Source organism: Blennius ocellaris (assembly GCF_963422515.1).
Source record: "Blennius ocellaris genome assembly, chromosome: 1".
In the NCBI taxonomy this organism is placed as follows: domain Eukaryota; kingdom Metazoa; phylum Chordata; class Actinopteri; order Blenniiformes; family Blenniidae; genus Blennius; species Blennius ocellaris.
In genome coordinates, this window is record NC_137650.1 from 21586031 (window position 1) to 21610845 (window position 24815).

The 24815-nt window shown below is 39.5% G+C and overlaps 4 protein-coding genes across 5 annotated transcripts; 2 read left to right on the plus strand and 2 right to left on the minus strand.

Annotated features, from left to right (window-relative positions):
• Window positions 1-66: 66 nt before the first annotated feature.
• Window positions 67-2206, minus strand: gins2 (GINS complex subunit 2; the record flags this gene model as incomplete). The annotated part of the gene is made up of 5 exons (XM_080520893.1): window positions 2100-2206; window positions 1724-1838; window positions 795-894; window positions 591-717; window positions 67-195 (listed from the first exon to the last, which is right to left on the minus strand). The coding sequence occupies exons 1-5, from the start codon at window positions 2187-2189 to the stop codon at window positions 67-69; spliced, it is 561 nt and encodes a 186-aa protein (XP_080377019.1). The 5' UTR covers window positions 2190-2206.
• A 1867-nt stretch (window positions 2207-4073) lies between these two features.
• On the minus strand, window positions 4074-8062 carry emc8 (ER membrane protein complex subunit 8). Its single transcript, XM_080496288.1, has 5 exons — window positions 7532-8062; window positions 6764-6840; window positions 6577-6646; window positions 6078-6172; window positions 4074-5966 (listed from the first exon to the last, which is right to left on the minus strand). Exons 1-5 carry the CDS (start codon window positions 7742-7744, stop codon window positions 5807-5809), a joined length of 615 nt encoding a protein of 204 aa, XP_080352414.1. The 5' UTR covers window positions 7745-8062; the 3' UTR covers window positions 4074-5806.
• A 518-nt stretch (window positions 8063-8580) lies between these two features.
• Window positions 8581-11470, plus strand: cox4i1 (cytochrome c oxidase subunit 4I1). Its single transcript, XM_080507636.1, has 5 exons — window positions 8581-8661; window positions 9595-9671; window positions 10582-10746; window positions 10855-10986; window positions 11143-11470. The coding sequence occupies exons 2-5, from the start codon at window positions 9596-9598 to the stop codon at window positions 11277-11279; spliced, it is 510 nt and encodes a 169-aa protein (XP_080363762.1). The 5' UTR covers window positions 8581-8661; window position 9595; the 3' UTR covers window positions 11280-11470.
• Window positions 11471-12569: 1099 nt separating this feature from the next.
• Window positions 12570-23909, plus strand: dusp22a (dual specificity phosphatase 22a; the record flags this gene model as incomplete). 2 transcript variants are annotated; one of them, XM_080499958.1, is made up of 7 exons in its annotated part: window positions 12570-12810; window positions 14513-14546; window positions 15052-15134; window positions 15450-15499; window positions 18928-19002; window positions 19620-19791; window positions 22225-23909. In XM_080499958.1, 7 exons carry the CDS (start codon window positions 12790-12792, stop codon window positions 22414-22416), a joined length of 627 nt encoding a protein of 208 aa, XP_080356084.1. In that variant the 3' UTR covers window positions 22417-23909. The 2 variants fall into 2 exon arrangements, with proteins under 2 accessions (XP_080356084.1, XP_080356083.1); XM_080499957.1 differs by lacking the exon at window positions 12570-12810 and having other exon boundaries at window positions 14489-14546.
• Window positions 23910-24815: the final 906 nt, after the last annotated feature.

Genomic DNA, 24815 nt, shown 5'->3' on the forward strand with positions numbered 1-24815 from the left:
GGCCATTTTGTGGAGGAACCTCAGCCTTTTCAAATCGTTGGGACGAGGAGGTTTTGGCCTTGCGGATTAAAAGTCTGTGAACTGTCCGGCAGTGGCCGCTGGATGCAGATTGGTACGCAGCTTGTACATGCAGTTGAGGGAGTCGAGGAAGAAAGCTCGTATGGTGTTGATCTCCATCAGAGTCAGGTTGTCCAGCTGGAGAAAGAGAAGAAGTTCAGTCGCACGGGAGAGGAGCACACACTCAATATCCAGCAGTTAAAAATCTCACGTTAGTGGTGCCAACGCGGCTGTATGAATGCCCCAAACTAACTGGAGTTAAAAAAATCTTCCTGTGTTCAGGGGAGGGCAGCACACTAACAAAGTCGTGTTTGAAGCCGAGATGAAGAAAAAGAAGGAAAACGTTTTGTCTCTGTTCATTTTTGATAGCTTCAATTTGAAAGGAAGTACTTTTTTTTTTTTTTTTGTTCCAGAAAGCTGAGGGTAAACCTCACAAATCCATATCAGAAAACACCAGATAAGACTTTACTTTAGTATGGGACCGTAAAGGAGATCGTCGGTATCGCCCATCACCATTTCTGATCAGTGTTTACCTTCGCGTGAGCCTCCTGCTGACTGATGAAGCTGTCGGCAGACAGGCGGAGTTTGGCGATACGAGTGTCCCAGATGTCTTTGACCAGCGTGCGAATCTCATCGGCTTTAGGAATGTTGTCAGACGCGCTACAAAGAGAAAGAGGCGGCGTGAATGCAACAAGATGCCGAGGCTGCGCTTCTTGGCCCCGGGTTCCGTGACTCACTGGTTCAAAAGCAGCTTGGTCAGCTCCATGTAGTACGGACTGGGAACGGGAGTAAAGGCCTCCTCTCGCCTCTCAAGCTCTCGCATCTCTTCCAGTTTCTCTGCGGGCCGAAACAAAGCAAGCGCACTCGTGAAGAAAATCAATCACTCTCTGAAAGCTGAAATACTTTGGAAAGATCATCCTGGGTTTTTTTTTGCACTCTGCATTGGTGGTTTTGAATCATGGCAATGGTCAATTGGAATTGGAATGGAAAATGTCATTTTTTTTCAACTCAGCCTGAACAAAAGTAACTAAAGTTTAGAATTCAAGTCAAGACAGTGATTCTAGAGCTAAAATACTAACTCGGAGCTTCAGACATCCAGGAACCAGTTCATTTCAATCATTCACCATCAACATTGTGATGGTCTTCAACTCAGGACAGATTAGTGGATTCCTTAATCTCGGTACCTCTTTGCCTCTTGAAGATTAATTTTTTTTTCTTTTTCTTTTTTAATGTGAATTTCCCAGTCGCTGTGCTTCTTAAGCTCATTTTAGTGGGGCGACCTTTACATTCCCTGTATGTCTAAAGTAATAGCTCTCAATATTCTGCACCCCCTCAATCTGTTTTTGTCTCGGTAGACAAGTGAATAAGTAAATAAAATGCAAAAGTCAGCTTAAATGTTTAAAGATTTGAGGTACATTCTAAATGTGCACCATCTACAATATGTTTAAGAAACATAAACATCTCCAGAAGGATTGTGTGCGACACTGTGGGTGAAAACAAAAGAGTCTATCTCAGCCTGTTCAAAACATCTGAACAGGCTGAGATAGAGCACATTATTATATGATAGTATCAGACAGCCCAGAAAGAAAATCCCGACTATATCAAGAAATTACAAACTTTTCAAATAGTCATTACAGCTTTATATTTGCCTGTCATGGAGACTTACCAACATCCATCCACTCAGGAGGGATAACTCTGCATTTCTGCCTCTGTTTGAGGTTAAGAGCAAGCCACACGGGGACATCCAGAGGCAGCCCGGGGTTAAAAGGACCCAGGTCACCCTGAGGATACAGATAAGGTACTCTTTATACGCAGCCCAGCAACGCAACTCCCGTCTTTATACAAACATACAATTTCCAAACACATGCATTACGGTTCCCGTATTCTTACATGTGTAATGCGATTCAATAATATAGGATTTTAGGTGTGTTGGCCTGAATTGAGGATCGTTATGAGTAAACGTTTCATTCTCTGGTCTAAAAAAACATCAGCCCAATAACTCCCTGATATTCATCTTTTTCAACCGCGACTGTCGTACTCACCCCGATTAAATAGATCTTATCAAGGCTGAAGTTCGGTATAATCTTCACCATTTCTTTCTCTGCGAGGAACTCGACCTCGGAGGGATCCATCGCTGTTTAACGCGTCGTTTTTCTAAAACCTTTCTGCACCAGCTTTTCTCACATTCGCGTAGCAGAGAATTCCCGCGCTGCGAACTGTGCCAACCAATCAAAACAACGAGAAGACAGCTGCGTCATCCACCGCGTCATCCAACTGCGTCTTCACCAGGAAGTATGTGGTGCGGGTTTCTGAACGTTTACTTCACACTTATTGAAGCGATTAATTTGTCAGCCCGCTCACATCCTCAACTTCATACCAGTTGGAGTTCATCCATTATAATTTACTCGTGTGTCACTCGGTTTGATGGTACAATTTTATACAATAAAAACATTACTGTTTCCACCGAACGTTGTTCAATCTCAGCCCTATGCAGCAGTTCCAGATAGACTCCAGCAGGTGGTAGTGTTTACTAAGCGAAGATCACAGCGGACGTGCTCAAGTAAGTTAACTTTACATTTTATATAATTATTTGGACCAGGTTTTACTTCGACTACGCTTGAATCACCAATGTTGAAGCACAACGTTACAATTGTTGCTGTGATGTGTTTTGAAATCATCCTCATGCGTTGAGACATGTGACTTCCTGGTGTTTGAGGAACTTGTTTTCTGGTTAGTCTCACTCAGTGTGATATTTTTGGATACTTGTACTTTTATTGTTTTTTTCCCCCTCAAGTATGTAATTTTACTCATGCCTCAGGACAATGTACCTTTGTAATCTACTTACACCCACATTTTGCGTCACCGTTCAGTTTCATCTGCATTTTTTTTTAATAAACATTTACACTTTGTCTGACAATTGTGCTTTGATTGTATATATTTCACAAAGGGGGAAAGAAATGAACGTTTCTATAACTTTGTGGTTAAATGCTGTCAAAAAGTATCTCATTTCATAATTTTAAAGAGTACTTTTATCTTCTTGTTTTTAAACGGTATATTAACTTCACAATTCAATCAATGTAAGTAGATGTACCTGAGAACAAATAAAGATCGTGCTTTTAAGATTTCCTTTAAGCAAAACACATCTGAAGATAAAACTCATCCCACATTTCTAGAATCCCAGGGATAGAAAATATGCATTTCTGAAGAAATGTTTAAGTAGAAAAAGAAAATCTATGTACTTTTTGATCCCAGCTTATTCGGAGTGTTAGCTATGAGACTAATTTTGGTTAAGTGAAAACAGTAGTTATTTATTAGTTTTAGAGGCAGATTACTTACTTTATAAAATCACCTGATGAGCAGTCCCTGAACTGATTATAAATGGATTAATGATACTGTACATCAGTGTAGCTGTTAGTTTTGATGTTGACTAAACGGAACACATGTATTCCTTCATAAATGACGTTAAGAGTAAAGTTTGTAATGGTCTTAAGCACATGATACAAAGTATTGTTAATGTTACAAAATTCTGCAGTTTTCCAAGCTCCCCTTGATGAGTTTGACTCATGAGACAGGAATGTGTGTGCTTGTTTCTTCTATACTGATCAACAGGACTCATGTAACCATGGAGACAAACGGGAAGGACCCCATTATGGAAACAAATACACCTTGTGATCGACATGTTTTAAAGTGAGGCTGTAGTTACGTTAGGACTGCAGAAAATTCATGTGAGTCGATGTATTGTCCCCATAAGCCAGAAATACTGTGTGCATGGCTTTACAACATGGAGAAAATCGTATCAATGGAAATGTAAAAAATATGCAATATCAATATTTAACGAGTTCCGTCCTTCAGTGTTGTCATTGAATTATCCAATCACCTCAAAAAACGTAGTTCTAATGAAGTTAAATCAGCATAATATAATGACAAAAGCAGTTACTTTACCTCTATCTCCATTCTTGTCATTTTACTTCACGGTGTTAGTTGCAAACAAGTTTTTATTATAAATTTTGACATGTAACCCGACATACAAAATGTCTTCCATCCTAGTATTCTAACCCTTTAGCAAATCCACTCGACCCAGACAAAAAAAAATTAACAATGTGGGAGCAAAAACCAAGATGGGAAGGTTTCAGGCAAACACATGGGCTAAAATGAGCTGCAGTCGTCGGGATGTGAAATGTCAAGGCGGTGGTGTAAGACACAGCAAAATAATGGTTGAAAAATTAATAATAAAAAAAAAAGACACTGACGACGTTTGATTTATACCCTCTCAAATAATCTATTGCGTACATTCATAAAATCTCATTATAAAATGTAACCATAATTGTTGAAGCAGTTACCTCTGAATGAGTCGTCCTCAAATACAAAGTAATTCTAGAGCCTTGCAATAAATACATTTCTAGCAATGCTTTTTAAATAGTTGGATCTAGTTGGCCAATTAAGTATAAATAAATACTATTGTCTAACGATAAAAAGATTGAACACAAAACAAAGCTCACGCATTAATCTGCTCTGGCGTAGATTTCTCCCGTTCCCATGTCATCGATCAATTACAAAAATCCAGACGGGGATATACTACCTTATAGAGGCCATAACAGATGACATGCGGCATAGAAATGTTTATGAACGCACCGATCGGTTAAAAGTTAAAAGCTCTTAAGTTAAAAACATCCTCTTTCGTTAAAAAAAAAAAAAGAAAGTTGGTTCAGTTTTATGTGACCAAAATTTTTGTGCCTGTACTCCTATGCTATTTCATTATTTCAGCATATTCAGGCAACACTTCAGCGTGGAACTTGCTTGAGGAATTGAAAGAATATATTTATTAAAAGGGGTCATATTATGCAGCTTTTCAACACTTTCACATGGATCTCCGGGGTCCAAACATCAAAGTTTATTTCCCCAAATGCAGCTTTTACTTGATTTTTCAGCCATTTGAATATGGTTTCATAGGAGCTGCATTCAGAATCTGCTGTGTCTGTGTGAGCTGGACGGGCTCCGCCCACACACGCCCATCTATGGGAAGAGGAGGAAGTCCTTCCTCTCGTGGTGCCATGTGCCAGGGCAGAGCTGCATAATTGTGGGAGGGGGAAAGGGATTGGCTAAACCCCTCATGACACTATGTAGGGTTTGATTTCTGATTCCCTCACTGGAGCAAATCATTTATTTTTATTTTTTCTATGGAAACAAGCCAGGGAAGAGAGATGACAGATTTTTTTTTTCCACTTCTGGGACATCATTCGTAAGTAAAATATCACTGTTGTAAATCCATCAAAAAGTGTTGTTTGTTGGGTTTTTTTGCACAATATGACCCCCTTAAAGAACAGTGTATTCAATATCTCAGAATAACCATCAGCATTGAAATCTTTTATTAATTGAAACTTGATCTCTTTTCTACCGACTAAGATTTTTTTTAAGAAGAAATATATTAAAACTAAAGCTTTTTAAGGTCTTGCACATAACACAAACCAGAGCAAAGTAGAAAAAAACCCAAAACATTTAAGTTGCATTCAAAAAGCACAATGGCCTCCTTCATCTCAGCATCACCGTGCGAGGGTGGACACAGGCCAGCAGTGCTCGCATGGCATTTGCCCTTTCGCAGGTTTGGCCAACTGGTCGATGCCCCTTCAGCTCCCACCAGCGTGGGGAACTTCCCTGTGTGTGTGTGTGTGTGTGTGTGTGTGTGTGTGTGTGTATGTGTGTGTGTGTGTCTGTGTCTGTGTGTGTTGAAGGGGCCCTTTGATTTCAGGTCTTAGCACAGATCCAGGACGGACTTGTTGATCACGGGGTTGGTCCAGTCGTTCCTCAGATCATCCAAATGATTGTCAAAGTCAATCAGGTTCTCATAGGACCTGCCCTCCAGCAGGGCAGATGTGATTTTCTGTGCTTCGCTCCAGTCCTCAAAACACTCGCTGGAAGACACACACACACACAAAAAAAAAAAAACCCCAACCTTACTCAAAACTTAAAACACATGTTTATCAAGCACTTGGTTGAGATGTGTCGCCTGCAGACAAACTTACTGAGTTACTTCTCTGTTTTTCCACTTGTTTTCATGGTGATCATAGATCAGCACAATGGGCTCGAAACAGCTCATTGTTAATCTACTGCTGTCCACCTGGACACAAAGACAGAAAATATTATTGAGTTAAAAGCCAACTTGTGATCTGGTTTATACGCTTGCACATTTTTTACAAGGGGAAAAAAATCAGTCATACAATCAGTAAGTACCAAGAGGAGACCTTTACGAAAACATTCTGTGGCACATTAGAATGGAATAGAAATACTTCATTAGCGAGCCAAACGACCGAATGATATCAGTACATCATAAACAGAACTTGTCGGAAAACCATGTGTTGAGATTGTGAAAAGTATTTGAAACACTTCATATATGTGAAGCCATGTAACTTTTCCAGTCTTACACGGAAAAGCCCGGTAGGAAAGTGAATTCACATTTGCTTCATCCATTTGAGTTTATGTATAATTCATGTTAAATGGACAGACGTAACAATGAACCACTACCATGACTATTGCTGCTTCACTGAAGTTTTCAGAAATCCTCGCCGCCACTTTCTCTGCAACCTGGTTGGGTCTAGAAGAGAGAGAGCAAAAAAACAAAAACATGGCATATGAAAAGTGCAGGGAGGGTGTGATACAGTTGCTTTCATGTGAAATAGAAAGTTGATAGGGTTTGTTTTTGCGTCCTTACCTTGAATCCTTTTTGCGTTCATTTGCTTGATAATATCCAGCGATGACATAATTATTTTCTTTACACCAGGTGTCAATCTGATATTGGAAAAAGAAGCAGCCGATGAGACGACGACATTCTTCGCACGAGAAGACAATCGAACTGAAGTCTACGTTTGGATTTGCGTAAAAGATTTATATGTAAAATGTTCAGAATATTTTGGGGGCTCATATCGCTTTTCAATTTAAAGTGGTGCAACTTTACAGAGGCAGAGTTCAAAATAAACAACGCCTGATGAAACATCATTGCACATTTCCACTTTGGTTAAACCTATGATAATAACATTTCTGTAGTTTGATGGCTGATCTAGGTGTCTTTCTTTGGTCAGCTCCAACAGGAAGAGGACTCGAAGTGTGAAAACAGAGCTGCACAATGAATAAGCCGTGCGGATATACACACACACACACACACACACATATATATATATATATATATATATATATATATATATACACGTGATTTGCTATTTGGGATGGATGAACTGTGGCAATGTTGAACTAAGAATCTGTGACCGCCCCAAACACACACACACACACACACACGTTGGTACATGTGTCAAGATTGTAATAGCCTGTTGTAACCAGCAGACCACAGCGATGAACCCCAAACACGGTTTATATAACGACACCCGACTCTGCTTCGGTAGGACGGTGGCCTGGATGGACGGAATGTCAGTGCACACACTAAACGTAGTGGAAGACGGTGCGTTCCAAACGGACAGGTACTCACCAGTGTGAGCGCGACCTCCAGCATTGGGGCCAGGGCCAGGGTGCCGTGAAACAGAGGCACGCAGTCCACGCACAGCACCGGGTCACTGTGGCCGTCTTTCTTCTTCTCCTTGCTTTTCTCCGCCACCAGAAGCCCGTTCACGGCACAGTGAGGATACTTGGCAGCGTGTAAAAGCATTTTACAATAAGCCTGGCTTGTTAGTTGGACGGGCATGCTTGCGAGTAGGAGGGGGAAAAAAACAACATAAAAGGGGCAGTCGGTGAAAGGTTACAGCTCCCGTCGGAGCGGTTGAGTTTACACGGCGGAGGAGCGTCTGCTACTGTTAGCTATCGTGACTTCTCATGCCCGGAGAAAAGTAGATATCCACCTTCACAGTCGTCCTACTCGCAGAAGATGAAGTCCTGACCACGTTTTCTGACGAGTGCATGTACGCTCCGCGATTATTGGAGGTCCCAGCAGTTTGTTTTGTTTTTTTACACTCAATAAATCACCAAGTGACTCGCCAGAAAGCTAATCTTATTCCACCTTCCTCTCGTCTGGAGCGCCGGTGCTGCCATGGGAAAAAAAAAAAAATCCCTTTACTTCCTCACGTGGTGGCTGGTTGACAGACCTCGAGGCAGAGCCCCCTGCTGGTGGGAGGGCAAACTCAGAAAACTCAATGCCAACTGCGGTTCACAAATACCAATCATATTTAATCAGAATCAATGTCACATTTAAATGAATTATTATGGCCCATAGGATTTAATCATTGTCCACTTGAATACCTTTTTTTAAATTGGTGCACAGGGGAGGAGTTCATTAAATCCAAGTCCAAGGCATTCCACAGTCCGACTCCATAGCCAAACAGAGGTTCCCATCTGTTTCTGGGCTGTTCTGGCTAAGACGAGAGTGAAGTTGAGTTTAATGGTTCATTTTTGATGAGTTAATAGAGCTGTCAAGACCCAGTATAGCTGCACTGTCTCTCATTGTAAATGTGCTGTTTCGTGGCTTATTGCCACTACCGGAAGTCAGCGCCCGTTTGCCATGGCGGAGTCGAGCAGCTGAGGCCTTCCTCCTCCAGGCTTTACGTCTTCCGGTTCGGACTGACTTCTTTCAGACTGTCGGCGGACACCAGCGAGGAGGAAGAGAAGGTAGAACGCCAGCTTTATTACCATTTACTAACGCGGCAAAGACGCACATTTGGCGTATTCTCCCACAGTCTGAATGCTTTACGGGTTATGCGCACAGGTGCTTTCGCTCGTCTTATTTTGAGTTTATCAGCCGTGACTTTGAAGGGAGGTGGTTTTAGCTCGAGCTAACGTAGCGGTTAGCTTTCTTTAGCTTTTAGCATCACAGGAGAGAGGTGAGATGCCGCGATAGTAAAATGTCTTCGAGCTTCACCCTATACAATGTACAAATCAGTCAGTCCAGTGGTATTTTGGTCAGGCCGAACGATCCGCTGTGTGAAAAAAATTACGTTTCCGTGATTTTTTTTTTTCTCGGGGCGCCATGACCTTGCGGCTGCAGCCAGCGCTAGCATTAGCTTAGCAACTGGGCGAACGTTTGGCTTAGTTTCTAAACAACAATTGATCTGACTTGACCTCACGCTGTGGTTCCACATTTTAACACGCTGCATGACCTATTCTCAGTATTAGTGGTGACAGTGAGTAGAGGAACTGTGTAAATGTTTACATCTGTCACACTTTTAAAGACTTCCCTGCCTAAAGATGAAAAAAGATATTACGAACCGTGATTTGTGCATAGGAAACAACTAATTGTTTACATTTGTGGTGTAACGTGCAATTGTTAACGCTGTGCTTAATCTGCTTTTTAAACTGAGGATATTTTTTTTCCATTTAATTATTAACTATGTTAAATTGGGTCAACGTGTCCTTGTATTGTCTATTCGAAAAAAATAACAAGTTGTTCAAATTTAGTTGTCAGGTGTGCAGAAATCCTGGTTTTGTATTGCAAGCATAATGAAAATTCAAGGATATCAAGGACAACTCTTGTGTATAATATTATTGTGCTTGTTCAGTAGGTTCAAGAAGGTTTTTAACGTATGAACTCTGATCTTCCCATAGAATGCTGGCCACCAGAGCACTTAGCCTTATTGGCAAACGTGCCATTTCCACATCTGTGTGTGTACGTGGAGGGCATGGTACGTATAATGGCCCCAAAGCATGTTCTATTTTTGGCTGCTGATCAGTTTATGCTACGAATAAAATACTGGTACTTGCTCAGACCCATCACATTACAATTTAAACATGTGTTGAATGTGTCTCAAATTCCCACCAACTTTATTTCAAGCTCGTGTTTAGTTCAAAATGAGATAGTTCTGTGTACAAGTTACATTTTCACTCCACAACATGCTTCCATATTATAACGTGCGTCTGACATGTCAATGAACAACCATTTCCCACCGTTATCTTTCTTTTTTCTTTCGTCATAGGGAAACATTTCAGGTGTTTACATTGGAAGAGTGTTGTGTCAAACTACAAAGACGAGTGTTTTCAGCTGCTAGCCTTTCATTTTGTTCTGAAAATGCATATAGTTGAACAGCAATTTAATTTTCTTTCTAAGTGTCATACATCTGTTCAGCAATGGCTTGTATTTTGCCACACAGGGCTATATAAAGGGATATAAAAGATTATGTGCTTATATGATGCACTGGCCCAGCAACAGGTAGTTATATCCTCTGGATTGCTCATATTGTGCTGCCGTTTATCACATGCACACAAATGAAGTGTTTGCTTTTATGTGCATGAACAACATTTTCATAACAATCTTAATTGAATCATACATATTTCTGGATTTTTATAATTACATTCTGGTGTGGTTCAAATCCAAAGAAGCTCAGGAACAGCATTGGTTACATTTTTCATCAACCCCCCCCCCAAAACATGTTTTTGTTATTTCAAACCATTTACAGCATTTTATGATAGTGACAATAAAATGAATCAGAGCGAGAGCGATCAGTGTGCGGAGTCCTTCACAGTAGGTGACCTTGTTTTCTTTTTCTTTAATTAAGTTTTTAAGTTAATTGCATAAGTCATTGTCTTGTCTTGCAGGTGTTGCCAAAGTGGAGGACTACACTCTCCCTGCCTACTTTGACAGGCGGGAGAACCCTCTTCCAGATATCTGCTATGTGCAGAATCTGAACCCAGAACAGAAGTCCCTGAAAGAGAAGGAGAAGGGCTCCTGGGCCACCCTTTCCAATGATGAGAAGATTGCTTGTAAGATTCAATAACTCACCTTTTGTTAAAACAAAAATAAGACAGAAAACGTGAGACTTTTGCTGTTCTTACAGTCTTTGTCTTAATCTGTGTGTTTGTCGTGTTTAGTGTACCGCATCAGCTTCAACCAGAGCTTTGCTGAGATGAACCAGGGATCAGCTGAGTGGAAGTCTGTGACCGGTGGAGTTTTGTTCTTCATTGGTTTCACTGGCCTGATTGTGCTCTGGCAGAGGAAATATGGTAAATAGACCACACTTTGATTTGCAACTGTCCTTCAGTGTGTTGGCTGTGCGTATGTTGAACTTCACCGCAAGAAAACACAAAATTTAGATGTTATACCAGTTTCCCATCGGCTCGTTTGTTACCAATGACACATTTTATCCTGTCTGTTTGCAGTGTATGGAGATGTCCCACACACATTTGCTCCAGAGTACAAGGAGAAGGAGCTCCAGAGGATGCTAGACATGAGAATCAACCCAGTGGAGGGCTTCTCATCCAATTGGGACTACGAGAATAAGGAGTGGAAAAAGTAACTTGACTGTGAGAGGACCATGACCCATGTTTGAATCCGATGGAAGACCAACCCACATTTACAACAAGGCCTATATTTCTGTATTTATCAGTTATTCACATTACCTCATGCTGTACATTTTGGAAGGCCACTTCCTCTTAAGGTCATTGTGTAATATAGAGACAAGAATAAAACACAGTCAATCTGATTAAATGTCTATTGTGGTCAATTTTGAACTTTTCCACAAATAATGTTTCTACATAAATCTTCTATTACTATAAATGCAAGAGTGAAATCCGCCTCATGCCGTTTTTCTGCAGAGTTCACAGTAGAAGCTGCCCATGTTTAAAGTTATTAGATGATTGTGCAATTGTCACTATCTCAGGAACCACCATGGTCTGTTATATTTGCAAATATTCATTGTTGTATTACTACAGTATCTGTGTACTGCCACTAGTTTCTGCAATCTTATAGTAATGGAATAGGTACATAGTGCAGATAATTACTGAAATGTACAATAATTAGAAAGCTCAGCACACAAAGCAATGATTGTTGATCAATAGATTCACTGGTTCGCCATGAAATAAAGATACAGGATGGTTCCAGTTTTCCCATCACTGCAGGTCAGTGATTCATGGGTTGATCATATAACTAAATCCTGAAATATGTGCACATGAACATCTCAAATACTATTATTTCATGTAATTCAAATGGGGAATCCACATATATTCAACATATGTATTAATTCCTAAGTACAGCATCTTTAAAAATGAGAATGTCATTTATTTCAACACTCAATATGACATGTTTTCTTTGTTTAGTGATAATCATGGTTCTGGTTTTAAAAGAACATCTGACCTTACTCTCATGGTTTGAGTCTATTTGTGTGAAACTGAAAAATAAATGATTAATGTTTCAATTCATGAGTAATAAAGCAAGACAATAAGTAAGTTTTACCATTTTAGATCCATGATAAAATTAACATTTATTTTTGTATGTGAAGTTTTTGAGATATGCCTGAACTCCATGTATTAAGGCAAGTAAAAATGTCGTCTTTTCTAATGGAAATAAAAACACAATCTAAATACTGAATCAAATATATATTTGAAAACAATAAAAAAAATTGTTTAAATGCAACATAATACAATTCTCACAAGTACAGGAGCGGAGGAGCTTGAAGGTGAACGCTCGAGCTCTGCAGCGACGCGTTGACGTCACTTACCGGATGAGCTGCAGCGCGTCACGTCACGCCTAAACAAACCGGAAGTAGGTCCAGCGTGACGGGACTGTAGTTTGGAGAGGGGTTCGGCTCCAGTCTTGATTACAAACACAGCCCCCCCTGCATCCAATAATGCTGCCGAATAGAGCTCAAACTTAACGACTTGACGAGAAGGTTTCCCCTGAAGCTTTCATGACTTTTATTCTTCCCGGCCAACCTCGTGTTATTTGATCTAGAGTCCATGTTGACACATCGCAGCTGTTTTTGTTGTATTGAAGTGCAGTAGCCGTCCGCAGACTGATTCAGTGTCACCATGGGCAATGGAATGAATAAGGTAGGACAGTGTTTATCTCGGTTGTGTAGTGTGATGTTATATAGGGACATTTTTTCAGGGCATAAAAGTCATTGCTGAGACAGTGTGCGCCTGCGTTAATCCATCACGATGTGTCATGTGTGCTGTTTCACACTGATATGATCTGTATTTAAACGTGAAGACGTACACGGCGGATCGTCAGTATATACGCTTTTACCGCTCGTTTTGAGTATTGGTTAGAAGAAACTTGCATGTCCAGCCTACATGACGATATGTCCGTTGTATTTACTTCACTGCAGTCTTACTTCTTTATGCTCAATTTAGACAATCCTCACAACCTTGCATAGGTGTTTCATACACCTGATAAATGTACATGGTCGCGTTGAGTCCATCTCTATATTTATTTGCATAAATACAATAATGCTATCCTATACGAGGGTGAAATCAAACTGAATTACAATTAGAACTGATTTCATCAAGTAGGATTTGGATTCTGATAATACTTTTAAATACTTTCACAACATGTAATTGAACTGAAATTCACATTATTTAATCTCCTTTGTTATGTTTTTATTCTCCTACAGTTTAAATCACAGCAAAACATTCTCGTCTCCATTTTTACCACCCTTAATCTTAATTGTAAATCTTTCTTTATGTCCACATCTGGTTATGAAACAATATTTAAAATTTTACGACATCTGAGAAATGTGCTTCGAGTGTAGATATTCTATACAGGTTAATCAAATTGAATGCCTACTATTGCAAATATAGTAGAAAAATAACATACTTTTGGTGTCCTTGGAGTCAAGAACTTTACATTGTTCTTTCAGCATTTTATTCACAACACTATTTTAGTTGTAATTGAGTTCAGATTAACCATTGTTTGAAATAGCTGAACCTGCGCTGAACTTTTCTTTCCACCCCGGCAAATACCAAGCTGTATAGATTTATTTCTCCTTGTCTGAGCAATGCAAGCATGGCATGTGTGAATTCAATGGTTCGGATGGTAGAGCGGCCGTCTCCCAATTGGATTGTTGCAGGTTCGATTCCCATCTATGCCTGTCTCCATGCCAAAGTGTCCTTGGGCAGGGACACTAAACCCCAAACTGCACCCATTGGAGTGACAGCGCCTTGCATGGTCGCGGCCTCCAATGGTGTGTGAATGTGATGAACTGTGTAAAGCGCTGTGGGGGCTGCCCACGCAGCTGAAAAGCTCTATATAAGTGAAGTCCATTTGCCATTTCTATGATATTTCCATGCATTATGTGGTGACATTGAAATGTTCACAGTGATCGTGGTCACTAGTGAAAATGTTCAAACACAAAAAAGGTGAAAATTCATGTAAACAAGTTATTCTTAAAACATAAATCCAGCAAATTATTTCTTTAAAAAAAAAAAATTACTGACCACTGTCGTGTTATGGAATGTCTTAGTCAGATTTTTATTTATTTTTTCTAATCCAGCTCCTTCTATTTCAACTTTGCACAGCAACACTCAGTTGCTGTTTGCTGCTCATCACTTGGTCCTCATAATCATGCAGCGTTGCTTCAGGCCTTGTATGGTGAGAAGGAACGTTTCCTTTGCTGGAATAGCGAGTTATTAGCCATAAGCCTTAAATCCAATCTGCCTCGAGCCGGACAGTTATTCTCTGCAAGTGAACTTCTTGAAGCTGAAGCTGTCATGAACGACTAAATGCAGCATGTCTGTGACTTTTGCTTCGCAGGTCGTTGATGGACTCTATCTTGGAAACATAAGAGGTAAGAAAAACATGGAACCTTTAAGTTTTTTTGGTGACGCGGGCCAGAGGAGATTTACGAGCAACATACAAGGCCACCATTATATATACTATAAAAACGTTTGGGAGATGTGTACAGTATTGTGGTGTACACTTCACAGTTGGTACAATTGGTTTATTGTATGTAGATTTTCTATGCGTGTTGATAATTTATAACGCACCTTTCAAGTATCACATTCTATCACAGTATGTAGTTGTGAGTCCAACACTCTCTGGCCAGGCACAACCCCTTCCCAGCTACTGGGGGATTTGTAGCATTCTACTTTTAGCTGATCCCTCCACATGATGGCAGAAGTATGGTGGCTAAAATTAGTGCGAGGGACCACAGGACGAGCTGTACCAAATGATGACAAGAGCAGACCTCCCTCTGCAGTGGTTCACATTGCAGCTCATCAAAGCTGGTGGTTTGTGTACGCTTCACTTTGTCAGAGTCCATTGGGATATGTTTGTCTATTTACCCGTCACAGATGCTGAAAACAGAGAGAGTCTAGCTAAGAATGGCATCACCCACATCCTGTCTGTGTACAACAACGCAAAGCCCGTGTTTGAGGTCAGTGGAAAATGTATTTTATTTGATGCTTTAATGACCATTGAATAAATCTAATGGTTAATGTTGTCCTGTGTGTAATTAGCCTGGAGAGCCAGCAGGGGGTAGTGATGAGTTATTGATTCATAATTGCCTCCAATGTACAGTTTTGAATCTGTGCAAGAGGTAGGTCAGAGTAATGGAAAAGAAGTGTATTTTTACCTTCTCAAATGTGATTAGAATTTAAGGGTGACACATTGTCTGATAGACAGAAAGTACATGGATGAAGTCTTTAAATGTCCCTCCGTTTGATCCAGGTTCTTGTTGACTGTTTTCCAGGACATGACTTATCTTTGCATTCATGCAGCTGATGCGTCCAGCCAGAACCTGTGAGTACACACACACACACACACACACACACACACACACACACACACACACACACACACACACACACACACACACACACACACACACACACACACACACACACACACACACACACACACACACACACACACACACACACACACACACACACACACACACACACACACACAGAGCTAACTATTTATTGAAGACACCTGTACCAGAATACAATTTTTGTTAATACAACTATTGTTGTGTTGTGTGAGAGAGAGAGAAATACAATGTGGTTAATGTGTCACTTTTAGTCAGTGGCCCGTCTCGATGTTGAAAGAGACATGAGCTGTCCCCCGCCCTTGCAGTGGCTGCTAACATGACACATTATTCATTGTACTGATGTTTTTCCAGTGCACGGTCTTTGACCTTATGCAACACGAGTTGCTGGAGGTCTGAACTCAACACTTGGTATGAACAGAGGCCAAAAGGCAGAAGCATCAGTTACAAACTGCAGCTGAGGCAGTTTTGTGTCTTTTAAGATCTGTTTTGGTGAGGTGCCCCGATGTAATCCCTCCTGCTGTGGTGGGGTGTTGGTCCCGTACAGGTTGACCTCTCAGAAGGGTGCTGCATCAATCCACCATTGAAGACAAAGAGCATTCATTGTGACTTTGAGCCTTATTAAGATGGCTGGAGGTTTCCAGGTTTCGATGCTTTTATTCCCTTTATGAGAATTGAGGTCTCGTGGTTGGCTGGTAGCAGATTGGGTTGGGCTGGAAGTGTCTGACCTCCACTGTCGCAATCAAGCAATCCTTCCCTCAGGCAGCAGAGGAAGGAAACCTCAGTGTGACATCTGGCTGTTTGCTTCGACCACCCAGGGCTCCCCTCTGTCACAATCACTGGTCTGACTGATGGGTGGGTGCAGCAAACTGTCACCCCACTGTACTAACCATTATTTTGGAGGCCCTATGGTCAGATCTCATGGCCCCTCCCAAATGAAAACGACACAGCTGAGGTTGTTGATATGGGAGCAACTGTTGGGTTTGAAGCTGTCTTTGGGGGAAAAGAAAACATAATTAGAAAGAAGGCCAAGTTAAGTTGTTGTCAGTTTTAAGTACACGGTCACTGTCTCAGCCTTTTTTTTTAATACACGCTGTACACAGGAAATTGAAGATGTCTTAGGTCACAACCTGCTTTTGACCATAATAGCAACAGATCTCAAAAAGAAAAAAAAAGTTATATCCAAAGGCCAGACACAGCCCATAGTTAACCTTTATATCTTCCTCACACTCTTTCCCAGATTGTTATATTTTCTTTTTGTACAGCCCCACAAACAAAATCAAGACACGCAATATGCATTTTCTATTATTTGTTTTCATGCTGGCAACATCATCGTGTTGCTTGTATGGAAGGGATTTACTTTGTAGATCAACCACAGCCCAATTGCAAGATGAAACAAATGTATTTACAGTTGGTTTTGTCATGATCCCGTTTCCTTGATTAAGGAATAAAATGTAAAGAGACCTTATGAGACAAGCTATCCGAGTGACTAGGCAGAACATATCTGGTCTTTGTCTCCATCAACTTAAGACACTACCGCCCCTAATACAAGGTTATGTTAAATACTAAAAATGGGAAACCTGCAAAAATAATGTTTAAAAAAAAAAAATCTTGGGTCCCAAGAACAATCCTTGTGGGACACCAAAGCTATTGTCTGGCCACAGTGATCTGTGGTTGCCAATTTGAACAAATTGGTGAAAAACGATATCAATAACAGTAAGCAGTCAACATCTGCCCCCTTTTGCAACATTCTTTTACGATATTTTAATCAGAGACCTTTTTTAGATTAATGAAAATTCTGCAAATTGTGTTGTTTTATTGTGAGAAAAAAAAAGTTTTCTAAGTGAAAACTTTATTTTCTATAATATTTTTTAACTTTGTGACAACGATACTTTTTATAGTTGGGGAAAAAAACAAAACAAGTTTAACTCCAGATTTGTGTAATGGAATAACTTTGGCCACATCTGCTTTTTTGCAGAAGTAGGCCCATTTTGAGGGATGGATTAGATATGTGAACAGGTAGTTTGATTCCATCTGTGGTCTGTTTTGTTTGTGTATTTCTTCTCAGTAGTGTTTTGTTGTTGCTTATTATATCTGAAAAATTGAAGACTTACGTCAGACAGACATATTCATGCAGGCATATGGGGGTTCTTCTTTTTAAACCTTATGAAAAATGGGCTTTTGTTTGTTACAAAATTTTAATTAACACTATGAAGGTGTAAACTTCTTTGGATCTTTTCTAAGAGAAAAGGCTTTGAATCAGTCCACATAGAAGAGACTATCATTTTTCTTTTCATTTCTTTCATTAGGCACGCCATTTTACATACCTTTTCATAATGTATGAGACAATACCACGCAGTACTTCTTAAATAAGGTTTAAGCTTTAACTCTTCAAGTATCCTTCAAACGTTTTTTGGTACAAAATGACTTCAATTTTGTGTCACAAGGTAATTTTCTGCATATTAAACAAGACTGCCGGAAATCTCTGTGCAAGGAAGACAGAGCAAAGTGCTGAGGAGACATGTTTTAAAGAGGAGTTTGGATCTCAGGAAGGAGGAAAAAAGAAAAGTGACAGTCAGTCTATTTTAACCCTCGTCTGTTATTCTGTCTGCTGTTGGGTAACCAGCATCTGCTCCTCAGGAGACGGCGCTATCAGCCCAGCACTTCTTGATTATGCAAAACACCATCAGTGTTTCCTGACGGTGTATAAGTAGGACATTTAGGGAGCAGTTACATCGGATTGCATTTCTCAACAACCGCAAGGGGCCAGGTTCTGGCGATTTCTGTCATGTTCTTTTTGTTGTTGTTGGGTTTTTTTTTTTTTTTTTACAATAAACATCTTCTAATACATTCATGTGTTTTCTTTCCACAAAACAGGAACTCATTTTCTTGTATCTGTGTCGCAAAGTTAAAATGATCCATTTAAAATGTTTCGATGTGGAATAAAATCAAAGATGGAAACTGATGCATTTTTTTGCAGATAGACAGAAATGAAGACAGTCACTTCCTTGTCTGTGCTCTGGTCTACCACAGAGTCGCCGACTGGGCAGACCCAACCGTTCTTTCTCACACGATAACTTAGGAGTTGTCGAAAGAGAAATCACCACTCCTCGGCACACACTTGTTCACCAGTTCTAGGAATGTCTCCACCATTACGACTAACATGGAGTTTCTACAGGCTCAGTGGGTGGGATGGTTTTATTGGTGCCTCAAAGCACGAGTTCAAGGTGTCTTTTCTCATATCCTATCATGTTATCTGTTTTTAGCTTTACAGCCCTCATGCAATAATCAAAGCGAGAGTATTGAAGGCTATCGTTTGCGCTGCACGCCACAGTGAAATATGATCCTCATCAATGGTGTTCAGGAACTTTCTTTTTTGTTGTTTGTTCTCTTCTAGATTACAACATTTCAAAGAGTGCATCAGCTTCATTCATGAATGCCGCTTGAATGGTGGATCTTGTCTAGTTCACTGGTAGGTTTTCATGTCCAAAGCTCCGACCTGCTCCCTCCTGGATGCTCAGGTTGTTCGCATTTATATGCTGTGGAAGGAACATTTCATTCTTCTGTTGGACTCATTTTTAGTTCAGGGGCCACATACAACCAAATTAGATTTTACAGTAGAAATCAGGCCAGAAAGGACTACTTCTTATATTTTAGGGGTTTTTTTTCACTGCTTTTCCAGCTATAGGTTTTGCCTCCTGCATTATCATCATCAGTTCAGAGCCTCATTGTTTTCTTAGAATTTTTACTCTCACTGAAACAGTGCAATCCTCCGCAAACAAATTAGGTTAATCTCTTGGTTCAATTGAACATTCTCATTTCTTTTTTTTTTTCTCTCTTATTATATACATAGATTATTAACCCACAGGCTTCATATTTGACACTCTTGAGCTGGATGATAAATGTCCTCTCAGTATTAAACATTTACACAATAATGCAACAATCATTCTTTATCGTAGCCAGCATTAAGAGGCAGATTGTCAAACAATAAACCGCCTTTCCATTTATTCGCCTGTCACCTGTAAGGCTTTCCTAAATGCTGTCATCATTTATGACCACAGACGATCTCACAATCTGGTGTCGCTTCAGCCTCGCAGGTGTATCCCGAAGCACCACCATGGTGGTGGCCTACCTGATGACTGTCACTCACTACAACTGGGAGGAGTGTCTGTCTGCAGTCAAAGCTGTTCGCTCTTTTGTCGGTCCAAACTGTGGCTTCCAGCAGCAGCTGCAGGAGTATCAGACTACACAAGTCTCCGAGGTAATTTTCTGCAAAAAAAATCACTGTGAAGGCAAATAAACCTGGGTACAATTCTTCATATAGCTCTCATATACTTGTGTTCATACAGTAGCTATTTCATGAAAAATACTGCTGGGAATATTTGTGTGTATAAGGTATTGTTGTGTGCCACACAGGATATGACACATGCAGCCATCACACTCATTGCATTGCGTGGTTATAGTGTCAAGTGTGAATGTTGGCACTGTCCTCCTTGCTTATCGTAGTGAACACTGCTTATCGCAGTGTTCACTGTAAACCTGTAGTTCCTCCCTGTGGGCATGTTTACCATGAACCACCAGCCATATACCTCTGAGGTGGTAAACAAAGGTAAAACTGTAGCTTTGAATATATAATCGAATTTGACTCTTTGAATATATAATGGCATTAACAAAAGAAAACAAATGCCTATTTTTTTTCTAAATTACAGGGTTAAATTAATCTAAGTTTTGTGTCAAATGTCTTTAATTCCGACAAATGAAGCCAAAAAGCACAGGGCTGTCTATTTAATTGAAGCACATTTGATAATCTTATATAATTTTGAGCAAAAGACAAATACAAATGATGAAATACACAACATTTTAATACACCACATATAAACGGTGAATTAAAAGTAAAAAAACACGACTTTAAAGATTTATAAACTTTTACAAAGTAACTTTGCGTGTAGCTGTCTTTATATCTGTACTTCCTTCAATCCTGCTATTTTACAGTCTGATGACTCTGGATAGGCGGGACCTCACAAACATCCAAATCACAGCTTCAAGTGTTCAAGGGATGGTTTTCAGTTGCCATAAGCGAGGATATCGTATTCATAGCATCTTATTTCAGGCAGTGATAAAAACAGCCAGTGAATGTTTTTGCTTCACATCGTTGTAGTCGGTATTAGTTAATGGAGTCTGTTTGCGTGTTGTTCCATTGCATTGCTACTGAGCCAGTAGAGAAGGGGAACTGCAGGGGGTTTGCTGGGATTGCATTACCTTGGTACTGCTCATCACGTGTTTAGGATTACTGTCAGCATCTTGCAACACAACATGACTGAAAAACTTGCTCATTGTTTGTAGGCCCAGCACTGATTTCGAGGATTTAAGGGGAAACAGGTTTTCTGTATTTGTGATTTTCCCATATTTGTCTCAAATAGAAAGTGAAGGCTCCAACAAACATCCCTGTGGTTGCGTCTCTAAAGCGGTTGTAGAAATATTGTTCATATCGTCACAGTAACGAGGCCGGTGAAATACACGATGGGAATTTGTATTAGTTAAAAGCCAGAGAAGATAAGAAAAAACAAAAAACTTATCTTTGCAGTTAACCAAAAGAAAATTATAAATGAATACTGCTGTTTGATTCATCATCACTAAACTCTGTAAATGTGATGAATTCCAACTGGACACAGGCTCACTGGTCAACTTTATTTCATTTTTAAATTGTTCAAGTCATTGTAATAATATTAAACATGAGACTGTACATGTCTGTACAGTCTCATGTTTAATATTATTACAATGACTTGAACAATTTCCTCTTTACGGAAGTCTTTATGACTCGATGGCATTCAATGAGCATTGTACTCATTGGAATAGCTGGGTTAGAGGTATCGCCAGTGTGAAAAGGAGAACAGAAATTTTAGAAAGATGAGTGTATTACATTCAGCGGGACAAAACAAAAGGCTCAAATGGTTGCGTATCATTTCAGAAATAGCAAGGTATTGATTATTTTCAGCTGTTGTTTGTTGTTAAATCAATGCATTATTTTCTGCTGAGTAATTTCTGCAGAACATTCTCAGTTTATTACAGTGACCTTGCAGCAAGTTCAAAAAACACAACCTTTACACATGCAATGCAATTCTGTGTATATCCTTTAAATTCATATTGGAACTGGGCCTCATGCCTCTCAGTGATTGGTTCAGAGGACAATAAAATATTGTTTTAATATTGTATTTAATATTATACAGCCACTTTCAAGGAGGTTGATTTTATTTTACAGAGTTTTGAAGTAAATTTTCCTACAATCAGAAAATTCCAGTCTTGCTTTGATCGAAACAGTAGAATCAGTTCCTATGCTGGCACTCTACATGACTATTTCTTTTCTTTCTTTTTTTCATTTACTCAATAGGTTTGTACTTTTTTTGCGGCTGCTGTGGTGCACACAAGTCATAAACGTTACTCTGAATTTTTCACTTAACAATTAAATCTATAGTATTTACAGCTATAATGCGGCACAAATGCAACACACAAAACAGAACAGTAGAATAAATTGTCTTACTTTGAATGGAAATATTTAATGTGTGTGTTTTAGTTATGCTACTCAGGTATTGACTAAGTGAATGATTTCAAAACTCATTTAGATGCCCCTTTTATGTGTATAAAAACAAAACGTCATTGTTTCAACTTTACGAATGGTCTTACTTCTTGTCCTCAGTATCGAGCATGGTTACGCTCCAGTTTCCGTCCCAGCCCGTTCAGTGACCAGGAGCAGGTGGGCGCGCTGCTCAGCCAGTACACAGAGCAGCAGGAGAGCCAGAGGAGAGGAGCTGACCAGCGCTGGATCGGTCAGGGAGTCGGCGACAGTGGTCTTGCCTCCAAAGCAGAACCCCCTGAAGGCAGCAGCTGAAACGTTGCTTCTCCGGTTCTGCCAAAGTTGCGCCCAACGCTGCCTGGAAATTAGCAGTACCTCCTATTTCAGTGCTCATTTCCAAATCCAAACTCCAAACTGTGTCCAACTTTAAGGCCTTTGGATGAATATAGAAATATAGGATGTTATAAATATCCAGCTACGAGTCACGCACTTTTACCCACTTTATGTGCATCTGTCCCACCAAATGTAAGCCATGGATTTCGATCTCGGAATCGTGCTCCAGACTCATATTCATAACCAGTACCTGCCACACTTCCCTGAAGCTCGAATACGTGTTGGTGCTCACAGACGCCTTCTTCTAAACACCTCGACACCTTTAGCCATAATGATTAACAGATACTTCTGTGTGAAGTCTTTACAACGTTCAGCTCAGTTAACCTTCAAGACTTGACTTATCTTTGCATGTCTTAAATGAATATTTTGCCGACAGTTATCCCTAATGGCCATTGTTATCAAATTAAAAGTAATAATGCACATTAATATCACAACCAAATGAATGACAGTTATCTGGACACATTTGAAAGGTTATCTGTAGTAAACTGCAAAAATGGGAAGATGGTGTGAGTGTTGGACTGACAAACATGAAAAAAAAAAGGAATGTCATGCTGTTGATTAAATGACTAGGACCAACTGTGTGTATCTAAATTAAGATTATTAAATCAACATGCATGCATTTGTTTTTATCTTGAATATATATTTTGTGATACAGTAATTACTATTGATCGGGTTTGAATGTGGTTTACATAAAATGACAGTCAACTGTTACATCGATAATTCACTAATAGAATAAAACAAGGGGCCACAGGGGGCGTACAGACCGTCCAGTGGCTCACACTGCCAGGCCGAGACGTGTTTGTAAAGTTTTAAACGTTTTGCGCACCAAAGCACAAAGGGATATTGGCCAAAGTCAAACCATCTTCAAGTAATGTTGATTCTGTTCATCTTTGAGGAGTATTCCAGGCCGTGTGCAAACGTCTGCAATAAGATCCAAAGCCATTAATGCACAGTGAACACATGAGAGTAATGAAATATGAAAGCAGAAGAATTGCTCCGGTCATTTCCTTGCCTGTTTCTTGTTCTTGCAGTCGGTGATACATCCCTCTGACATGTGCGATGACGAACATTTGCAGCAGCTTCATTTGATCTCATCAGCTGATGTCACAAACGCAAGAGGGACAAGTTTTGACAGTAGATTTGGCAAAATGTTAATTTAAGTATGACACGGCAGGTTAAATTGTGACGCTACTTAAACTACAACTTCTCATGAAGAATCTCTGAAAGAATAAGTCTTCCTGATATAAACGTTTTATTGTGACAAAGAAGATGATTTTTTTTCCTTTTTTTAGGGAATTTTAGTTAAAATCATGTCTGCAGTAAATTGTTTTAACTGTGTATTTATGTTCTGGTTGTTTGTGATTTGTAAAAAAATGCAGCGATTGACTAAAAAGGGAAACTCTAATAAATCTGTACTATCAACACTGTAAAGAATTGAAGTCTAAATTACTTTGTTAAAATGGTTTTATAATCCCATCAGTCTTCTAGAAGTCATTTTGTAGGTGCCTCGAAAATGTTTTATACCAGTAAATGATTGTGTTGCAGTAATGCCTTTGAATGAGACTTAATCACAAGTGAAGATAAAAAAATTTAAAAAAAGGATTAAAGATACTGTAACTCTTACAATACAATACAATACAAATAAATCACATTCCAAATACTTATTTGTATAACTGAGACCACATCAGTAGTCTGGAAAAAAAAACATTGTCTAGTTTTCACTCATGTCCAAAAGATATTTTAAACTCAGCTACTGGGGAATAAAAGACATTTTTTTAGATATTCCAGGATTGGTTTTGAATTGGGTTGTTTTCCAAGGTAAAAGACAAATGTGAACTTCTTCAATGTGGAAATGTAAACATTTTTATTTGTTGGGACACTCCGGGATAAGATGTAATCGGGTGCTAAATCATTTGTATCGCTTCTTCGCTAATACTACTTTCCCCAGTCTACTGGACAATACACATAAATGTAACATCTGCAATCTAGATTAAATGGAGATTCAATTCATTTGTAGCTTCCAAGTGTACATGCATGCATACAGTCAGTCAACAACATAAATAATCAATCTGTCAAGGAAACAGATTTCAGCATGGGGCAGAGGGAGATGTCGGAACATCATGAGTAGCCCATGTATACAGGTCATAGAACAAGATAAAATGAGATGAGATATAATATATAGCAAATAAGGTAATAAAAAAAAAAAACAATACAAAACAGACACAAAATAAACAAGGATGAGACAATAAATATTCAAGTAAAATTATTAGATTATAATTAATTCAATAAGGAAAACTGCTTTGACCATCAGTTTACCAAAC

Coding starts and splice junctions, on each gene's coding strand:
- emc8 (XM_080496288.1), bottom strand. CDS start 7,744: ATGCCCGTCCAACTAACAAGCCAGGCTTATTGTAAAATGCTTTTACAC. Junction 6,841..7,531: donor TGGAGGTCGCGCTCACACTG/GTGAGTACCTGT, acceptor TTCCAATATCAG/ATTGACACCTGGTGTAAAGA. Junction 6,647..6,763: donor GAACGCAAAAAGGATTCAAG/GTAAGGACGCAA, acceptor TCTCTCTTCTAG/ACCCAACCAGGTTGCAGAGA.
- cox4i1 (XM_080507636.1), top strand. CDS start 9,596: ATGCTGGCCACCAGAGCACTTAGCCTTATTGGCAAACGTGCCATTTCC. Junction 10,747..10,854: donor CAATGATGAGAAGATTGCTT/GTAAGATTCAAT, acceptor TGTCGTGTTTAG/TGTACCGCATCAGCTTCAAC. Junction 10,987..11,142: donor GCTCTGGCAGAGGAAATATG/GTAAATAGACCA, acceptor GTCTGTTTGCAG/TGTATGGAGATGTCCCACAC.